Raw genomic sequence first — 14,537 nt, 5'->3', positions numbered from 1 at the left:
CATCTTAAAACCTCAGCATGTGAATCTAAACTACAATGTATTTAATATAATTTATTAATTAATTTATTAACTGCTTTGCATTGTGGAGTATTTAGTAACTACAATGAATGCTTCAAGTATTACTATGCATTATTTTGTAACTTCTATAATTTTATTCATTAAGTTCTGTGTGACACAATGCAGTAAGTGATTTACCAGTTACTCTTGATTAATTACTATAAATTATTCATACACTACCATTATCTAAGTATGATTCAGCCATCAGTGTGAAGTATTTTGTAACTATTAATTATTCAGTGTTACAAATGATTCAGTGACTATAAATTATTCAGTTACTACTATGATTATTATGAAGAACTGAAATGTGAGTCTTTGCAGTTTGAGAGGTTAAAGATTCTGCCAGATTTTGGCTAAAATCACACTGTCAGCTGAGTATCTGCAGTGAAAATCATTTTACTGTCACACTGCGCCTGGAAAATCAGCCACGTGCACCCAAGTGTTTTGTTTTTCTTCTGCTTTAACGCCTTATTTATACGCCAGCTTATCCCAAGATCTTCAGGAGTCCAGTCGGTTTCAGTTGAGGAGCAACTTGGCTCCTCATACGTTCACTTTGCAGGGTTGAAGTGAATTCTGCAGACTCAAGAGAGAGAGAGAGAGAGAGTGCTGTACCAGATGCTGTGAGAATGACGAGGTGACTCCAATTCAGGTAGAAGAGTCACTTCTGAAAAAGTACACACCTTCTGGTCCACTCAGCTTCTCTTATGTTGAGTCTGCAGTTGCACTGTCATTCACACTATTTTTACAGATGAATGGACCATTTTTATACACTGACTAAATCTTCTAAATAATAATCTCATGAATGTGAAGCACATGTTTACTAACGGAGCAATGGAGAAAAAATGATTGACTGATTTGATTAATGTGATCTGGTGCAGGGTTTTTTTTGTCAAACCTGAAAATGTGAGAATGCTACTAGATATAATATTTGAAGTATGATGATCTACTACTTTTGATCTACTACTCCTGTAATACCATGGTATATGTGTGTGTACTGTATATGCATGTCTATGTGTGTGTCTTGGTTTTTCCCCAGGTTTCTTCCTTCAGCTTTCAGGGAGTTTTTCCTTGCCACAGTCGCTTTTGTAAAGATGTTCTAAAAAGCTCTGTACAAATACATTTGGGATGTAATGATATGCATATTTTAAAGGTTTACAAGGTGTGCGTTATGCCTCGATTTAAAACAATCCAAATGTTGTCTCTGAAAAATAAAAAAAAGATCTCTAGACCAGTGTAGACTACTAAAGACCTGTAATTTGGTTGTCAGCATCATGCCCAAATTAGGAACTCTGGTTCCACTCCCTTTTCTCTAAGAGAACAATGTACTGTTTTCTATTTCTGTATGAAATCTGACTTCAGATACAAATCACATCAGATACATAGAGGTCATTCTTAAAACCCATCATTTGTCTCCTTCTGGCTATATAATAGTGTGTAGTGCTTGGACCCCTATGATCATCATTTACAATGTCATTTGTAGACAGCCGTCCTAGGCTGGCATAACAGTGATCATTTATATAATAACACTGTACATCAACCATGCTACACAACATAGACATAAGCCAAAGACATGTCATATGCATGCATTTGAAGACTAAGATTATGTGTCATGTTACCATGACCACTGACTGTCAAGATAGATATTGGGAGTGGTGTCATGACCATGTATGTGACATGCACATTTAAACTCATGACATCTGTATATGGATGTATCTGCCATGATGGGTACCCGTGATGGTGACATGACACAAGCTATAGCTCCATCGACTTTCTGCACAATTTATAAGCTCTAAAATGTTGATGCATATTAATGTTTGCAATTTTTTTTTTACCAGCTCTGATTGAACACATGACATTATGTGTTAAAAGAAAGTTTAAAAAGGCTGCAGCCATTTCTGGAGCTTTCTCTTACTTGCTATCCTGTTGAGTGCACTTCTAGTTTTTAAATAGAGAAGAGAGTGTGCAGTTTGGGACGGCGCCTCCGTGATAACGGTGTTCTTTTCAGAAGCAGGTTTTTGCAACATTTCTAACATGGAGAACCCAGTCAATGGGGTTAAAAAACACATTCATTAAATATAACAGACAATGTAAGTTTCACACAAATACTTTGTATGGAACACATCTACTGTTATATTACTGGACATAATATGACATGTTTATGGTGTGTATGATGTCAATATTACAAATAGAAGGGTTCAATAATGTGTTTAGCATATAGAACAGTTTTTGAAAGACTCACTTTTTGAAATCTGTTGAAGAAAGAATTGTATCTCCACACACACACTCTCAGGGTATCAGTATTTGGACTGTGACTATTTGTTTTTGACTCAGCACAGCAATCAAGAGGAGATTGAAGAGTAGATTTCCAGCTTTCATTCAAGACATTTAATAGAAACTTAGCAATAACCATTAATTACAGCCATTTTTACATAATCCCTTGGTTTTCACAGGCTGAAAAGTAATTTGAAAAACTTTCAATACTTGAATGAGAATTCCTTGTGGGCAAAGACTGCCTGAAGTCTGGAACCTATGGACATCACCAAATGCTGAGTTTCCTCCCTTGAGATTTTTTGCCAGGCGTTCACTGCAGCCGCCTTCAGCTGCTGCTTGTTTGGGGCTCTTTCTGCTTTCAGTTTTGTCTTTAGTAAGAGAAAAGCTGCTCAGTTGGGTTGCGGTCAGATGACTGAGTCAGCCATTTAAGAACAATCCATTTCTTCGCCTTGAAAAGCTCTTAGATTGCTTTTTCGTTGTGGGTCATTTTCCCATTTTCTGTACTGTACAATCTGGATCTAACCAATCTGTTTTGCAAAATTACTAAATCTGAGTACAAAGTATAACTCTATACAATCCAGAATTCACCCTGCTACTTCTATCAGCCGCCCCATCATCAATGAACAACAGTGACTTAACTACGTCCCAATGCCTCAGTTGCTGAATTTCTCGGCCGCTGCGTCACAAAAGGCTGTACCAAAGTGATAGCCTCTTCGTATACAGTCCAGAAATGCAGCATGACTTAGAGAACAGAACTGACGTATCCTCCCCAGCCCTCGGTTACTCACAGTTCTCTGCACACATTCAGCATGGGGGAAAAAAAGGGGAAAAACAACACTACAAAAATCGCGAAAAATGAAGCTTCCAGAGCAGAGTTCATTTTAAAATGTTACTATTCATGAAGAAATAAAAAAGCAAACAAGTTCTTATGCCACAATTGAAAGAAACGGGAACACCCGTTGATGTCAACACGCAGCCTGATTAGACTGTTCAATCTGTGTGATCAATAGGCTACTAAGAAGAAGTCTTCAAAAGACAGGCCTACTGAGGCCCTGCCCTAGCCCATGCTTTAGAACACAGCTCTGGTTTCATTGGCAGTGATAAATGCCCATACTGTAACAGTACCTCCACCATGTTTGACAGATGTTGTGGTATGCTTCGGATGATTAACCCTTTCTTTCCTTCTCCATACTCAAATTAAACTTGTTTTCATCTGTCCAAAGAATTTTGTTCCAGATCTGGTCAGCCTTTTAGATGTTTTTGGGCAGTCTAATCTGACCTTTCTGTTCTCGGGTGTTAATAGTGGTTTTCTCTTGATTGTAGACTTAGAGTATTATTATATATTATGATGATAAAATTCTGCCAACATCTTCTTTAGTTGTCTTCCAGAGCTTGCCAGAGCATCGCTTCTTTTTTAGAAGGCACCAAATAGTGGATTTGTTCACTCAAAAAAACTCTGCTACCTTTCAATTTAGTTTTTTCAGCATAATGATAATCTCCTCCACGCTTACATATGAAGAGTTTCCATGAACAAGCACTGAAAGTTAATTCAACAATTACAAATCAACTCCAGATCCTTTATGTTCTTAATTTATAATGTATAATGAGGGAACAGGCCCTACCTTGCCATGAAACGGCTTATCAGTCCTTATTATCAGTCCAGACTATGTTCAAAATGGCTGTAATTGATCACAAATGCCTCCTGCACCATCTTATTTTTTGAAGAAAAAAAATATTCTGATTCTGAATTAAATAATAATAATAATAATAATGTCTATTTTAATCCTCCTGGGGTATTCAGAAACCCCTTGGTTATTAATAAAAGGATATTTCCCCCCTCATTAGCTACATGTGCGACAACTGCAAGTAAACAACACTGGATAGCTGCTCCTCTTACCTTTACATAAAAAAAAAACAAGAAATGCTGTAAAACTCCCCAACCCCTCTCGTCTAACCAACCTGGCCTCATAATCAGAGGTCAAAGGTCAAGCATCGAACTCACACAGGTAGTACATGCGCCGGTCGCAGTAATTGTCCCACCAGTCGCCGTCGTCAGACGACATGGCCACACAGTTCTCACGCTTGCCGCCGTCTGGCTGGCTGGACAGGAAGTGCTTCCTCCACTGGAAGTATGTGACGCGGGTGGTGTCCTCAAACAGGTAAAGACCTTCAGAGCGCAGGTCGTTGATGCCCAACCACACGGGCCAGTTCCCTGGGTGGAATGCAGACTTCACGTAATCGGCCAGCGCCTCCTGTTCCCGCCGATCCCGGGGCATGGCCATGCGCCCACCGCGCTCCTGACACTTCTGGGACGCTCCTGCATACGCCTCGTACATCCGGTATACCAGGAAGCACTTGTTGCCAACCTTCTTGCCCTTCACACAGCCTGCCACACAGAGAAGGAACACTGATAAAGGACTTCTCCCACCCCCTAACTAAAATGTAGTCATTCAGACAAGAGGTTTGGTGTCTAAAGTTGGCTTATGTAGTTTGGAGCTATGAGGCTAATGTAGCCAACCAGTAAGGAAAGTTTATAGCCCACCAAATTAGCATTGTGTAAATCACACACTGAGTAATGCCAAAATTCATGCTTGGGGGTGGCTGCTACTGAGTCATTCACATTTACGGAATTTAGCTGACACTCTTATCCAGAGCGTCTTACAAGGTTACTTGTATTACAGAAGTAAGCCAATGCAGTGTTAGGAGTCTTGCCCAAGCACTATTATTAATGTAACACAGCACAGTCACCCAGACTGGGAATCTAACCCTGGACTCCCACATGGTCTAATAACTCACTGGGAGGTAGTGGTGTTACCTGTTGTGCCACACCAACCACCAGCATAAACTCCTTGCAGTGGTATTTCATGTTAATTTATTGGTAAGGGGGTTCTTTTAAACACAGGCCAAAATCTAAATATTCGTAAAGCACAGAGGAACACTTCCTTTTTGTTTGGTTTGGTGGGAAATGTGAAAAATGCCACAGTAGTGTGTTTTGATTTTGGAGAGTAGCGTAAAATCCTGTACTGTTTACCTGGACTTTTAAGATGAGTATAAACTCATGCCCTTCGATAAAATATTTTTATGCATATATTTAGTTTATGTTCAGTTTAGCATGTTGGTGTTGTTTTAAGGACATTGCCAAAAAATGCAATCTGGCCTAATACATTGTAACGTAGTTCTATAGAGTCGCTATGGAAGGCTGAATTTCCGATTCCTGTACCTAGCTGCACTGCGTAGTTATAGCCGGCTATTGGCAGCCTGGAAACAACGATGCATTTGCCATCATGCTAATGTTAGCACGGTTACATGACAAAATCATCCACTACATCACTACATCACAAAATATTGGAATAAATATCTTTACTAATTAATCACTTCAGCCGTAAATCAGGCTGAATAGAATTTCCAGAAGTTCTGTAAAGCCTGTGTGGGTCTGAAAAAACCTGTAGCCTTGATGTTTGAAGTAATTCTGAAAAGTAAGCCTAGGATTTTAAATCCCTGCTCTTTGTTCTTATAAGCTTACATAAGTACTTGGTCAGGGGTTGCTGTTCAGCCGGTCAGTGCGCTAGATAGTTATTTTTTGCGGAACACTGCCCTTGACTGTGCTTAGAGCTAAGCAGAGGGCTTTGGGTCAGCCAGGGTGCTGTTTCTGAAACTTTTAATTAGTTCTGCTGTGCCACAGGATGAGTATTGTTTTCAACCAGTTAAGTACTATTTGACCCAGGCTCTGCCCACAAAATGCATGCCAGGTTGGACAGGATTTATAGAACATTGGATAAATCTGTCTGCAAACTAATAATACCTGAGTGAATTACACTCAAAAGCCTGATTTGTTTAACCTGAGAAGGTCCAGTAATGAACTTTGTAAGGGATCTGACTGGTCAATTTGTATGGGACTAAACATCTATGAAATTTCCCCAAGTGACAGCAGGATGTAAATGCAGTAGCCTGGATGTTAACGTTCGCATTGAGTTTAAATAAAACGGGTTCAAACACATAAACACTTCCAGTCAGTTCCAACACCAACACCTCATTCAACTGACTACAAGACACTCAAAAAGACCGAACCTGCACTTCTTGTCCTGTGAGATTTTCAAGGTTAGCATTCTCTATCTCCTTTAAATTAGGCTAACAAAAAAATTGCGGTTAGCCTTCTGCTGTCTCTTACCAGGTTTTGTTATTACCATGAGGTCCATTCGAACAAGATGTCTATTACAGACCGAGCTGGTCAATTATAGAAGGTCATTTTCTCTGAAATAACTGCTTTGAAAAGTCCAAGATTCCAACTGGATGAGAATCCTGGATCTCAATGGTAATTATTTGAATGACAGTACCCACTCCTCAGGTTAAGCTAGGCCAGCTCAAAAAGATCACATAATTCACCAAACCCAGAGCGCCCTCTTTAAAAACCAGTACCACCAGTATGAAACGAATTCAAGATAATGTAATAGCAAAACTTGCTATAATAGACAACAGCATTTCTTTTTTGATGAATGGCAGGCATGGCTAATCACTAGACTGTAGCGTGATTTGCCAGTTCTTTCACCCTCCGGCTCAACACAGGACTGCGGTAACCTGCAACACTTTTGGTACCACATTTGGTGATGGTCTAACGGACAATGAAATCTCTTAATGAGATTGTTGGTTGGTATTTGGTACATTGAAATAGGCCACGTTACTAGCCTAATGCTACTCAATGAGCCATTGACTGGAAGTTTTTGTTGTTTGCTGACATTCTGGCTAGTTTCATGGATTCTTTGAATCAGCCAGTCAGATGCCTTACAAATTACATTACCGGACCTCCTTTGGTAGAAACTACTCCATCTGGAATATGGCTTCAGCTAAAGCTGATTCACTTCATAGCTTAGCCTGTCATTTGACCTTTGACATGTTATTTCAGGAAATGAAATACTGGCCTTATTTACAAATGTGTGGCAAATCAAGAAGTCTTTAATCAAAATAAACGAAACGTGGTGAAATGAGCTCAGCCTTATCCTCCAGATGCCATTTAGGTTGAAAACTGTCTGAGTATTCTTTTAAAACAGTCCTCCAATTATGTTCCAAAAATTGATTGCAATGAATGCAACATTCAGAAATCTTTTTCGTGTCTTCATAACAGTGAGAAGTAAACATGAAGGAGCAACGAACCCTCCAGGCGGCCAATCTCTTTGCGGTTGTCCTTGCAGTAGGCCGAGACCTGCTCAATGGACTCCTCAGTGTTGGCCACTTTGTTCTCCAGCCGAGTCAGCCTGTCCAGCAGCTGGACCACCTTGACGTCCAGCGTGTAGTGACCCACGTTGAGCTTGTGGATAGCCTGGTCCATCGCGGCCAGCCTGGACACTGGAAAAAAAGGGAAGAGGGAACCTCAGAAGTGTTTACTTTTACAAAGGTCTGGAAGAACCATGCGTTCTTTTGCATTTCTAACAGCTGAAGGTTTTGAACGCTGAGTATTTGGTCAATCGTTTAAGGTATTTTAATATTGAAATCACCATTCTGATCTATGCTTTTAGGTTTGAGCAGAATTGTGGTTTCAGTTGTATTAGTGAATATAAATTGTATATATAATTGCTGCTACTCCAAAACATGTCGCTAAGCACCTGTTTGAGAGGTCAGAAGTAGTGGCAGTATCTGTTCATCCACTGACTAGAAAGTTAGGCATATTTTAATGGATCGGGTATCAGCTATTCGAGACTCGTTTGTATTAACCACAGTGGTCAGAGTGTCATTGCAGACGTTCTCAGAAGGTAAATAAAAGAGTGTAGAATCTGCAGTGTGGAGCTATTTTACAGTGAAGCATTATATGCACGTTCAGTTTTACCAGCGGGAGAACCGCGTACTTTCTCTGTTTTTAAACCAGCACTGAAGAGCTCATGCAGAACTGAGTGGAGGCTAAAGCTAATACACACACACTATAGAAACGCAAATCACAGCACAATTACCCACTATATAACTCACACTGGGAGCTGGGAGCTGAATGGTCAGATTTTACTGAACATATTAATCAGCAGCACATCTTATCTAGACTGTGTGACTGTGTTACTTACACAAACACAAAGGTGATATATCAGCTGATACTCATCATTAAGAAATCTTAATCGGGACACCCCTGAAGAAAATCTATAGTATAGAACACAACAAGTACTCACAACTAGTCACCCGAAGGTGTAGCCTTTATTATTCAGCACGCACAAAAAGCTGTTCAGCTACTTCTGAATAATACAATATAACTGTAATTATAACATACCACTGAACTGTTTGTGCTTCTGAATAATTTAGTTTTCTTGTCCCTGCAGTTAAATGAATATCCATATATTAATTCTTATGGATATTGAAATATCAAAACCAAACAGAATCCTAATCCCTGGAACTGAGGACCAAAGAAGAGGAGACAATGTCTGGCCTTTGGCTCTATTCCCAAGGTATGATGTTAGTGAACAGGGTGTGTAGATGTAGGTCCAGTGAATCTGAGGTTCACAAATGCCCGCATGAAGCTAAGAGATTGTTTTGACTGTACGTCTGCATCCGAAAGACGTCTGTAATAGAGTCCAAAATCTATAATAGAGTGTTAGAACTCAAATGACAGGAGGTAGGAACTCATGCAATAAGCACTCTTCCCAAGGTTAGGGAGCTGCCGAGTAAACACAGGAAACATTTGTGATTACTGACATCAGCGATGAATCCCATATTTCATTGTACAAATGTGTGGCAGCTGCTTTAAATCAACCGTTTGCAGAAGAAAGTCTGAACCTACATTCCTTTAGGGTTCCTTTCTGCACATCCCCAAGTAAAAGGTTTAGTGAACACAGAAATACAGAATTCTACAGTCAAACCTGATATGCTAAAATAGAAGTTTGGTAAAAAGTCACTACAAATGAATCAGCCAAGATGAGTCTGGAGTCTGAAGCTGGCTTCTTTAGTTTAGCACTCAGGCTACTGGTGAAGTGCAGCTAACAAGTAATGGCAGCTTGTACCCCCACCGTTTGTACCCTTATGTGGTTTCTGCCTATGTATGTCATTAATAAACAGGGACAAATTCTAAAGCTAAAAATGACAGCATCAGAAACTTTCACTTCTGCTAACAGACAACAAGCTAAACTGAAAAGACGAGCTCATGACATGGACTAGGTGACCATTTTGGATTTTCAAGTATCTGCCGATACCGTGTACCAATACTGATACCAACTCTGACTTAAATACTGGATAGAACGGCTATAAATTACACGGCTATTACACTTTTTATAGGTTGTACCGATACCAGAGTGCAGTACTTTGTACACATACAGAGGCTATCTTTTACAAGTCAGCTACACTTCACACGCATCACCTTCAATACGGAACCCTTGAAATGGTTCAGATGAAGCTGTGTGTTTGTCCCAGATAGTGTAAGGCATCTGTTGCTGCCAGCTCCGCTGATTTGAATACTAAGTGTGGCTTGCATGTGCCTGTCCTGTGGAAGAACAGGCATGCCTTTGAATGGCTATAGGGGGTGAGGAAACGGTGTAATCTGTGGACGCACACACGTAGTTGTAGGTGTTCTCCAAGTCAGACACAGCAGCCGTCGGCTCAGGCTCGGGCTCAGGCTCGGGTTGAGGTTCGGGCTCAGGCTCGGGTTGAGGTTCGGGTTCGGGCTCGGGCTCGGGCTCAGGCTTGGGCTCGGGCTCAGGCTCAGGCTTAAGTTCGGGTTCCTCATCCTCAATGTCTGGAGTGTCCCCTCTTCCTCTGTGGCCGGCGTCATTCTGCAAAACATATTGAAATACTGTTTCTGAAGGGAAAACTGTCTCTCGTTTTCCTTTTTGAAATGAAAGAGTTTGTTAGAGCTTGTTAAAGTTGCAAATCGTACTGTTCACCCATTAGCCCATACGGTATTATACAGAAACACAGCTTGTTAGGATTCCAGCAGTACATTCTACCACATCACCACATGATGATACTGCAATTCATACAAATAGGGACAAAGTTGCCAATTAGTGCTTGGACCCCTTATGATCAGTGCTTGCAACTAGGGTTGCACCGACACAGATACCATATTGGTGTTGATACCGGCACTTACACACAGTATCGGTATCGGCAATAGAGAGCACTAATACTATGAAGCCTACATTTTTTTTCTACATATTTCATAAAAGCAATACTTTTATACATAGAGACGTGTACCTGATTGTGAAACTGCTGAATAAGCACTTTCTGTTTCTAAACTGTTCTGAAATGTGAATTTTACACCAGTTAAAAGCTGTTTAGTGAAGCTTAGCCAGATTATGCTTTCCTACTTGCACATGTTTTGCATTGTTGGCAAATTATATTTTTTCAAAGCTCTAAAACTTTTCAAATGCACAGATACTCAGCCATCCAGTATTTAAGTTAGTGCTTGTATCGGTCTTTGGCATCGGCAGATACTTGGTATCGGTATCGGTATTGGAAAGGAAAAGGTGGTATCGGTGCATCCCTACTTGCAACTATGATAATTATAATGATAAAGATAAAGAAAAACACAGATACAGTTAAATGTGTCCAAATGTTTGAACTGCTTTGGACTACCTTTTGGTCTACTGCCATACTGTACACCATACAGAGTAAATTTCCCTTGACTTTCAAAGCTCAGATTAACACAAATCCATCACTGTGATCACTACTACTCAATAACTTCAGCAATACATTGATGGTCTGTCCACAAATGCATTTACTGCTAGGGTGGACAGGCTTTACAGAGCACTGGTAAAAATCCCATTTAACCGAATGTGAAACTACGACTTCTATCAGGATATACTTTGTGACTAGCCTAACTGAAACTAGATAGGATGGAAATGGCCATATTAATTACATGCTAATGTTACCTGGATTGATAGTTCATACAAAATATACTCCAAAATCACAGAGGTTTTGCTGGCAAAAAACTAAAAAGACGAGCTGCTTTTTGTATTTGTCGTGATTTTGATCGGCAAAGAAGTACAGCTAATCCCTCTTCCGTCACAGCTTTCACTGAAAGACCCTATTACTGTTGTTCAGACCATCAAAGAAAAACACGCTCATGATGTGGGCGAGTTGACCAGTGCCCAAAAAGCAAACCTCAGCACAATTACCCACTATAGAACACACGCTGGGAGCTGGGAGCTGAATGGTCAGGGAGTTGAGTCAGATTTTACTGAACATATTAATCAGCAGCACATCTTATCTAGACTGTGTGACTGTGTTACTTACACAAACACAAAGGTCATATATCAGCTGATACTCATCATTAAGAAATCTTGATCGGGACACCCCTGAAGAAAATCTATAGTATAGAACACAACAAGTACTCACAACTAGTCACCCGAAGGTGTAGCCTTTATTATTCAGCACACACAAAAAGCTGTTCAGCTACTTCTGAATAATACAATATAACTGTAATTATAACATACCACTGAACTGTTTGTGCTTCTGAATGATTTAGTTTTCTTGTCCCTGCAGTTAAATGAATATCCATATATTAATTCTTATGGATGTTAAAATATCAAAACTAACTAGAAACAAAAAGGCCAGCTAAATGTATACAATGATAGTTTTTAGGGTCTAAGCAACCAATTATAAACATTATTAGCTTTATAAGTTAGCACTTCATTACACCAAATATGTCTTGGCTGATGTATGCCTAGCAACAAATGTAGACAAGCTTTACAGAACACAGTTGGGCTAATAAGTGTAAAACTGGGTTTCTGTCCTATGATAATAAAAATGTCATTTTAGATTTTTTATTGTAGTATATTGTAGGTTTAGTTGGGCACAGACACACACACACACACACACACACACACACACACACAATTAAATGGGATTGATGGGATTTTTGCTTGTGTTCTGTAAAGCTTGTCCAACCTAGCAACAGTTGCTACGAAAGACTTTGTAGGCGGAGCCTGGACAGGCCACATGGATAAACTGATTCTAAATTTAGTATTGTATTTTGTATTAACTGGTACCCATCTGTGTTTGTGTGTGTGTGTGTGTGTCTGTGTGTAAGCCTTACCTGAATTTCAGAGACAGTCTGGTCCTGGATCAGTCTTGTACTGTTTCCTTCATTATCGGTGCAGGACACACACGTCAATCCCACAAACACCACCAGGAGCACGGCTAAAACCATCTTCCCTCAAATCACTGGTCTTCCAGCTGGACAGGTTTCCTCTCTTTTGACTTTTAGCTCTGTCTCTGCCTCTTTCTCCTCCTCTTCCCGCCGCCACCTACGGTCTCTTCTCTCAACTGAATTCACCCTCTCTTTCTGTCCTCTCCCTCTCTCTCTCCCTCTCTCTCTCCCTCTCTCCTGCCGTCTCGTCTTGAGTAAATCTCCACCGACAACAGGAAACTCCTGTCCCACCTCCTACTTCCACGCTTTGTTTCCCTTTTAAACACACAGACACACACACACAAACACAGAGAAAGCCTTGTGTTAATTCCTTAGGGGGTGTCATCACTGTTGGAGCCCCTCAGGCCCATGTTGGAGTGTGTGTGTGTGTGTGTGTGTATATGTGTGGAGTGTGTGGCCGCTAAAGAAGCCACTAATGAGCAAGTTTCTGCAGCAGCTGAGTTCCTTCTTCACATGGAAGGAATTTCCATGGCCCGGCCACACAAAACGCTCTCTCTCTCACAGACACGCTCTTTCTGTTTCACACACTCACAAATGTTTTTATATACAGTGTGGGGACTTGTCCAGTATGTTCTATTTACACAGTTGGAGAAGTTTTGGCACTCCTGGTCAAATGACATTGTTGATGCTCTAAGCGTAAATGAGTGGGCCTACACATTGTCTATGGAGAACACATCTGCACATTCTAATACACCACACTTGTTCATTTGCATATTGGGGGAAATGTACAGCAGCATCAGTGCACTGTTCTACTGTGCAGAAATGCCTGCACAAACATGACCTTCATGGTCACCAGCAGAAAACTGTTCCTTAGTCCTAACCACAGAATTGAATGTACAATGTTTTGAGGTCCTGAGGTTAAAACTGACATTTCTGGTTGCAATGGTGCAGACGTATGTATAGAGAAGAGAATTTCATGAAAAGCACACATCTCCAATTGTTAAGAGCAGGGCTAGATCGATCATGCTTTGGGCTTGTGTTGCAGCCAGTTGCACAGGGAACATTTCAATGAAATACCAGCAGATTCTGGAAGCAAACATCACGCCATCTTAGCAAGGCTGAAGATGATGATGAAGATATCCCTCCAAATCAAGAGGCACAAGATGAAGGTTTTGCTGTGGCCCTCACATTTCCCTGACCTTAACATCATTGAAAATTTGTAAATAGACCTCAGAAGAGAAGTGCAGCCCAAGAACTAGATGCCTGTTGCGAAAGCTCTGAGCATGCAGGGTGCCCAAACTTTTGCTTCCTTTTCTTTTTTTGTTATTAGGAAACTGTGACATTTGAAAATGAAATGGAAATCTTGCTTAAAATATATAAAACAAATGAACCTTATACCTTAAAAGACGTGGAAATCAGGTCATTTTAGATAGCTTTTAAAGTAACAGATATTTTTACCAGGGGTGCCTAAACTTTTGCATGCCATGCTTTAATCCTCTGAGTTACTGCTATGCAGTTTCAGAACACCAGGACCAGTAGAGGTTCATTAAGGTTCATAAAGGAGCGCTACAAACTATTCATGAGCTTTCTGTCAGATTTTAGCTGTGATTTCAAATACAGTTTTTGCAACAGTAAATTTTAGTGCATGGCAGTATTGCAAACAAGGCCACGGAGTGAACAGACTTGGCTTTCAGTTGTTTGTCAGCGCGTCAGCGGAGTGGTACAGTTTTAGTGTGAAAAGGCAGCTCTGTTACCACAAATATCAGCAGGGTTAGAAGGCCTGAGGTCTCCATATTGTCTGTTTTTAGTTTTCCCCATGGGTTGAACTCTGTAGCTGCTCTGTACACTGTGTAAATCATTCTGGATGAATGGACCAATAGAAATGCTCGAAATTACTTATTACTTATGTATTATTATTATTTTGGAAATACATGTTTTTTGTTGGACAGCACAATTTTTGTGATGCTTTTATTAGACATGATAGCTTTAATTCAATAAGTACTGCATTAACTATTTAGGAATTGCAGCCATTTGTACAGACAGAAGTAATAATATAATTTTAATTAAAAAATAACAACAATGAATTCATTGGAAAATTGTCTGATTAGCATTGTCATTGCCAGGGTGGCCTGTTTGCTAATTATTTAATGACAAATTA

The 14,537-nt window shown here is 40.2% G+C and overlaps 1 protein-coding gene across 1 annotated transcript; it reads right to left on the bottom strand.

Annotated features, from left to right (window-relative positions):
• Positions 1-2,419: 2,419 nt before the first annotated feature.
• Positions 2,420-12,798, bottom strand: clec11a (C-type lectin domain containing 11A). Its single transcript, XM_072678092.1, has 4 exons — positions 12,326-12,798; positions 9,845-10,064; positions 7,477-7,668; positions 2,420-4,714 (listed from the first exon to the last, which is right to left on the bottom strand). The coding sequence occupies exons 1-4, from the start codon at positions 12,437-12,439 to the stop codon at positions 4,314-4,316; spliced, it is 927 nt and encodes a 308-aa protein (XP_072534193.1). The 5' UTR covers positions 12,440-12,798; the 3' UTR covers positions 2,420-4,313.
• Positions 12,799-14,537: the final 1,739 nt, after the last annotated feature.

Source organism: Salminus brasiliensis, chromosome 1 (assembly GCF_030463535.1).
Source record: "Salminus brasiliensis chromosome 1, fSalBra1.hap2, whole genome shotgun sequence".
Lineage (NCBI taxonomy): Eukaryota > Metazoa > Chordata > Actinopteri > Characiformes > Bryconidae > Salminus > Salminus brasiliensis.
This window is presented reverse-complemented; position numbering and strand designations above follow the sequence as displayed.

What these genes read in the sequence shown, in the direction of transcription:
- clec11a (XM_072678092.1), bottom strand. Translation starts at nt 12,439, where the DNA reads ATGGTTTTAGCCGTGCTCCTGGTGGTGTTTGTGGGATTGACGTGTGTG. An exon ending in AGACTGTCTCTGAAATTCAG is followed by an intron (nt 10,065 to 12,325) that starts GTAAGGCTTACA and finishes TATGTTTTGCAG; the next exon opens with AATGACGCCGGCCACAGAGG. An exon ending in GAACACCTACAACTACGTGT is followed by an intron (nt 7,669 to 9,844) that starts GTGCGTCCACAG and finishes CTTTTTTTCCAG; the next exon opens with TGTCCAGGCTGGCCGCGATG.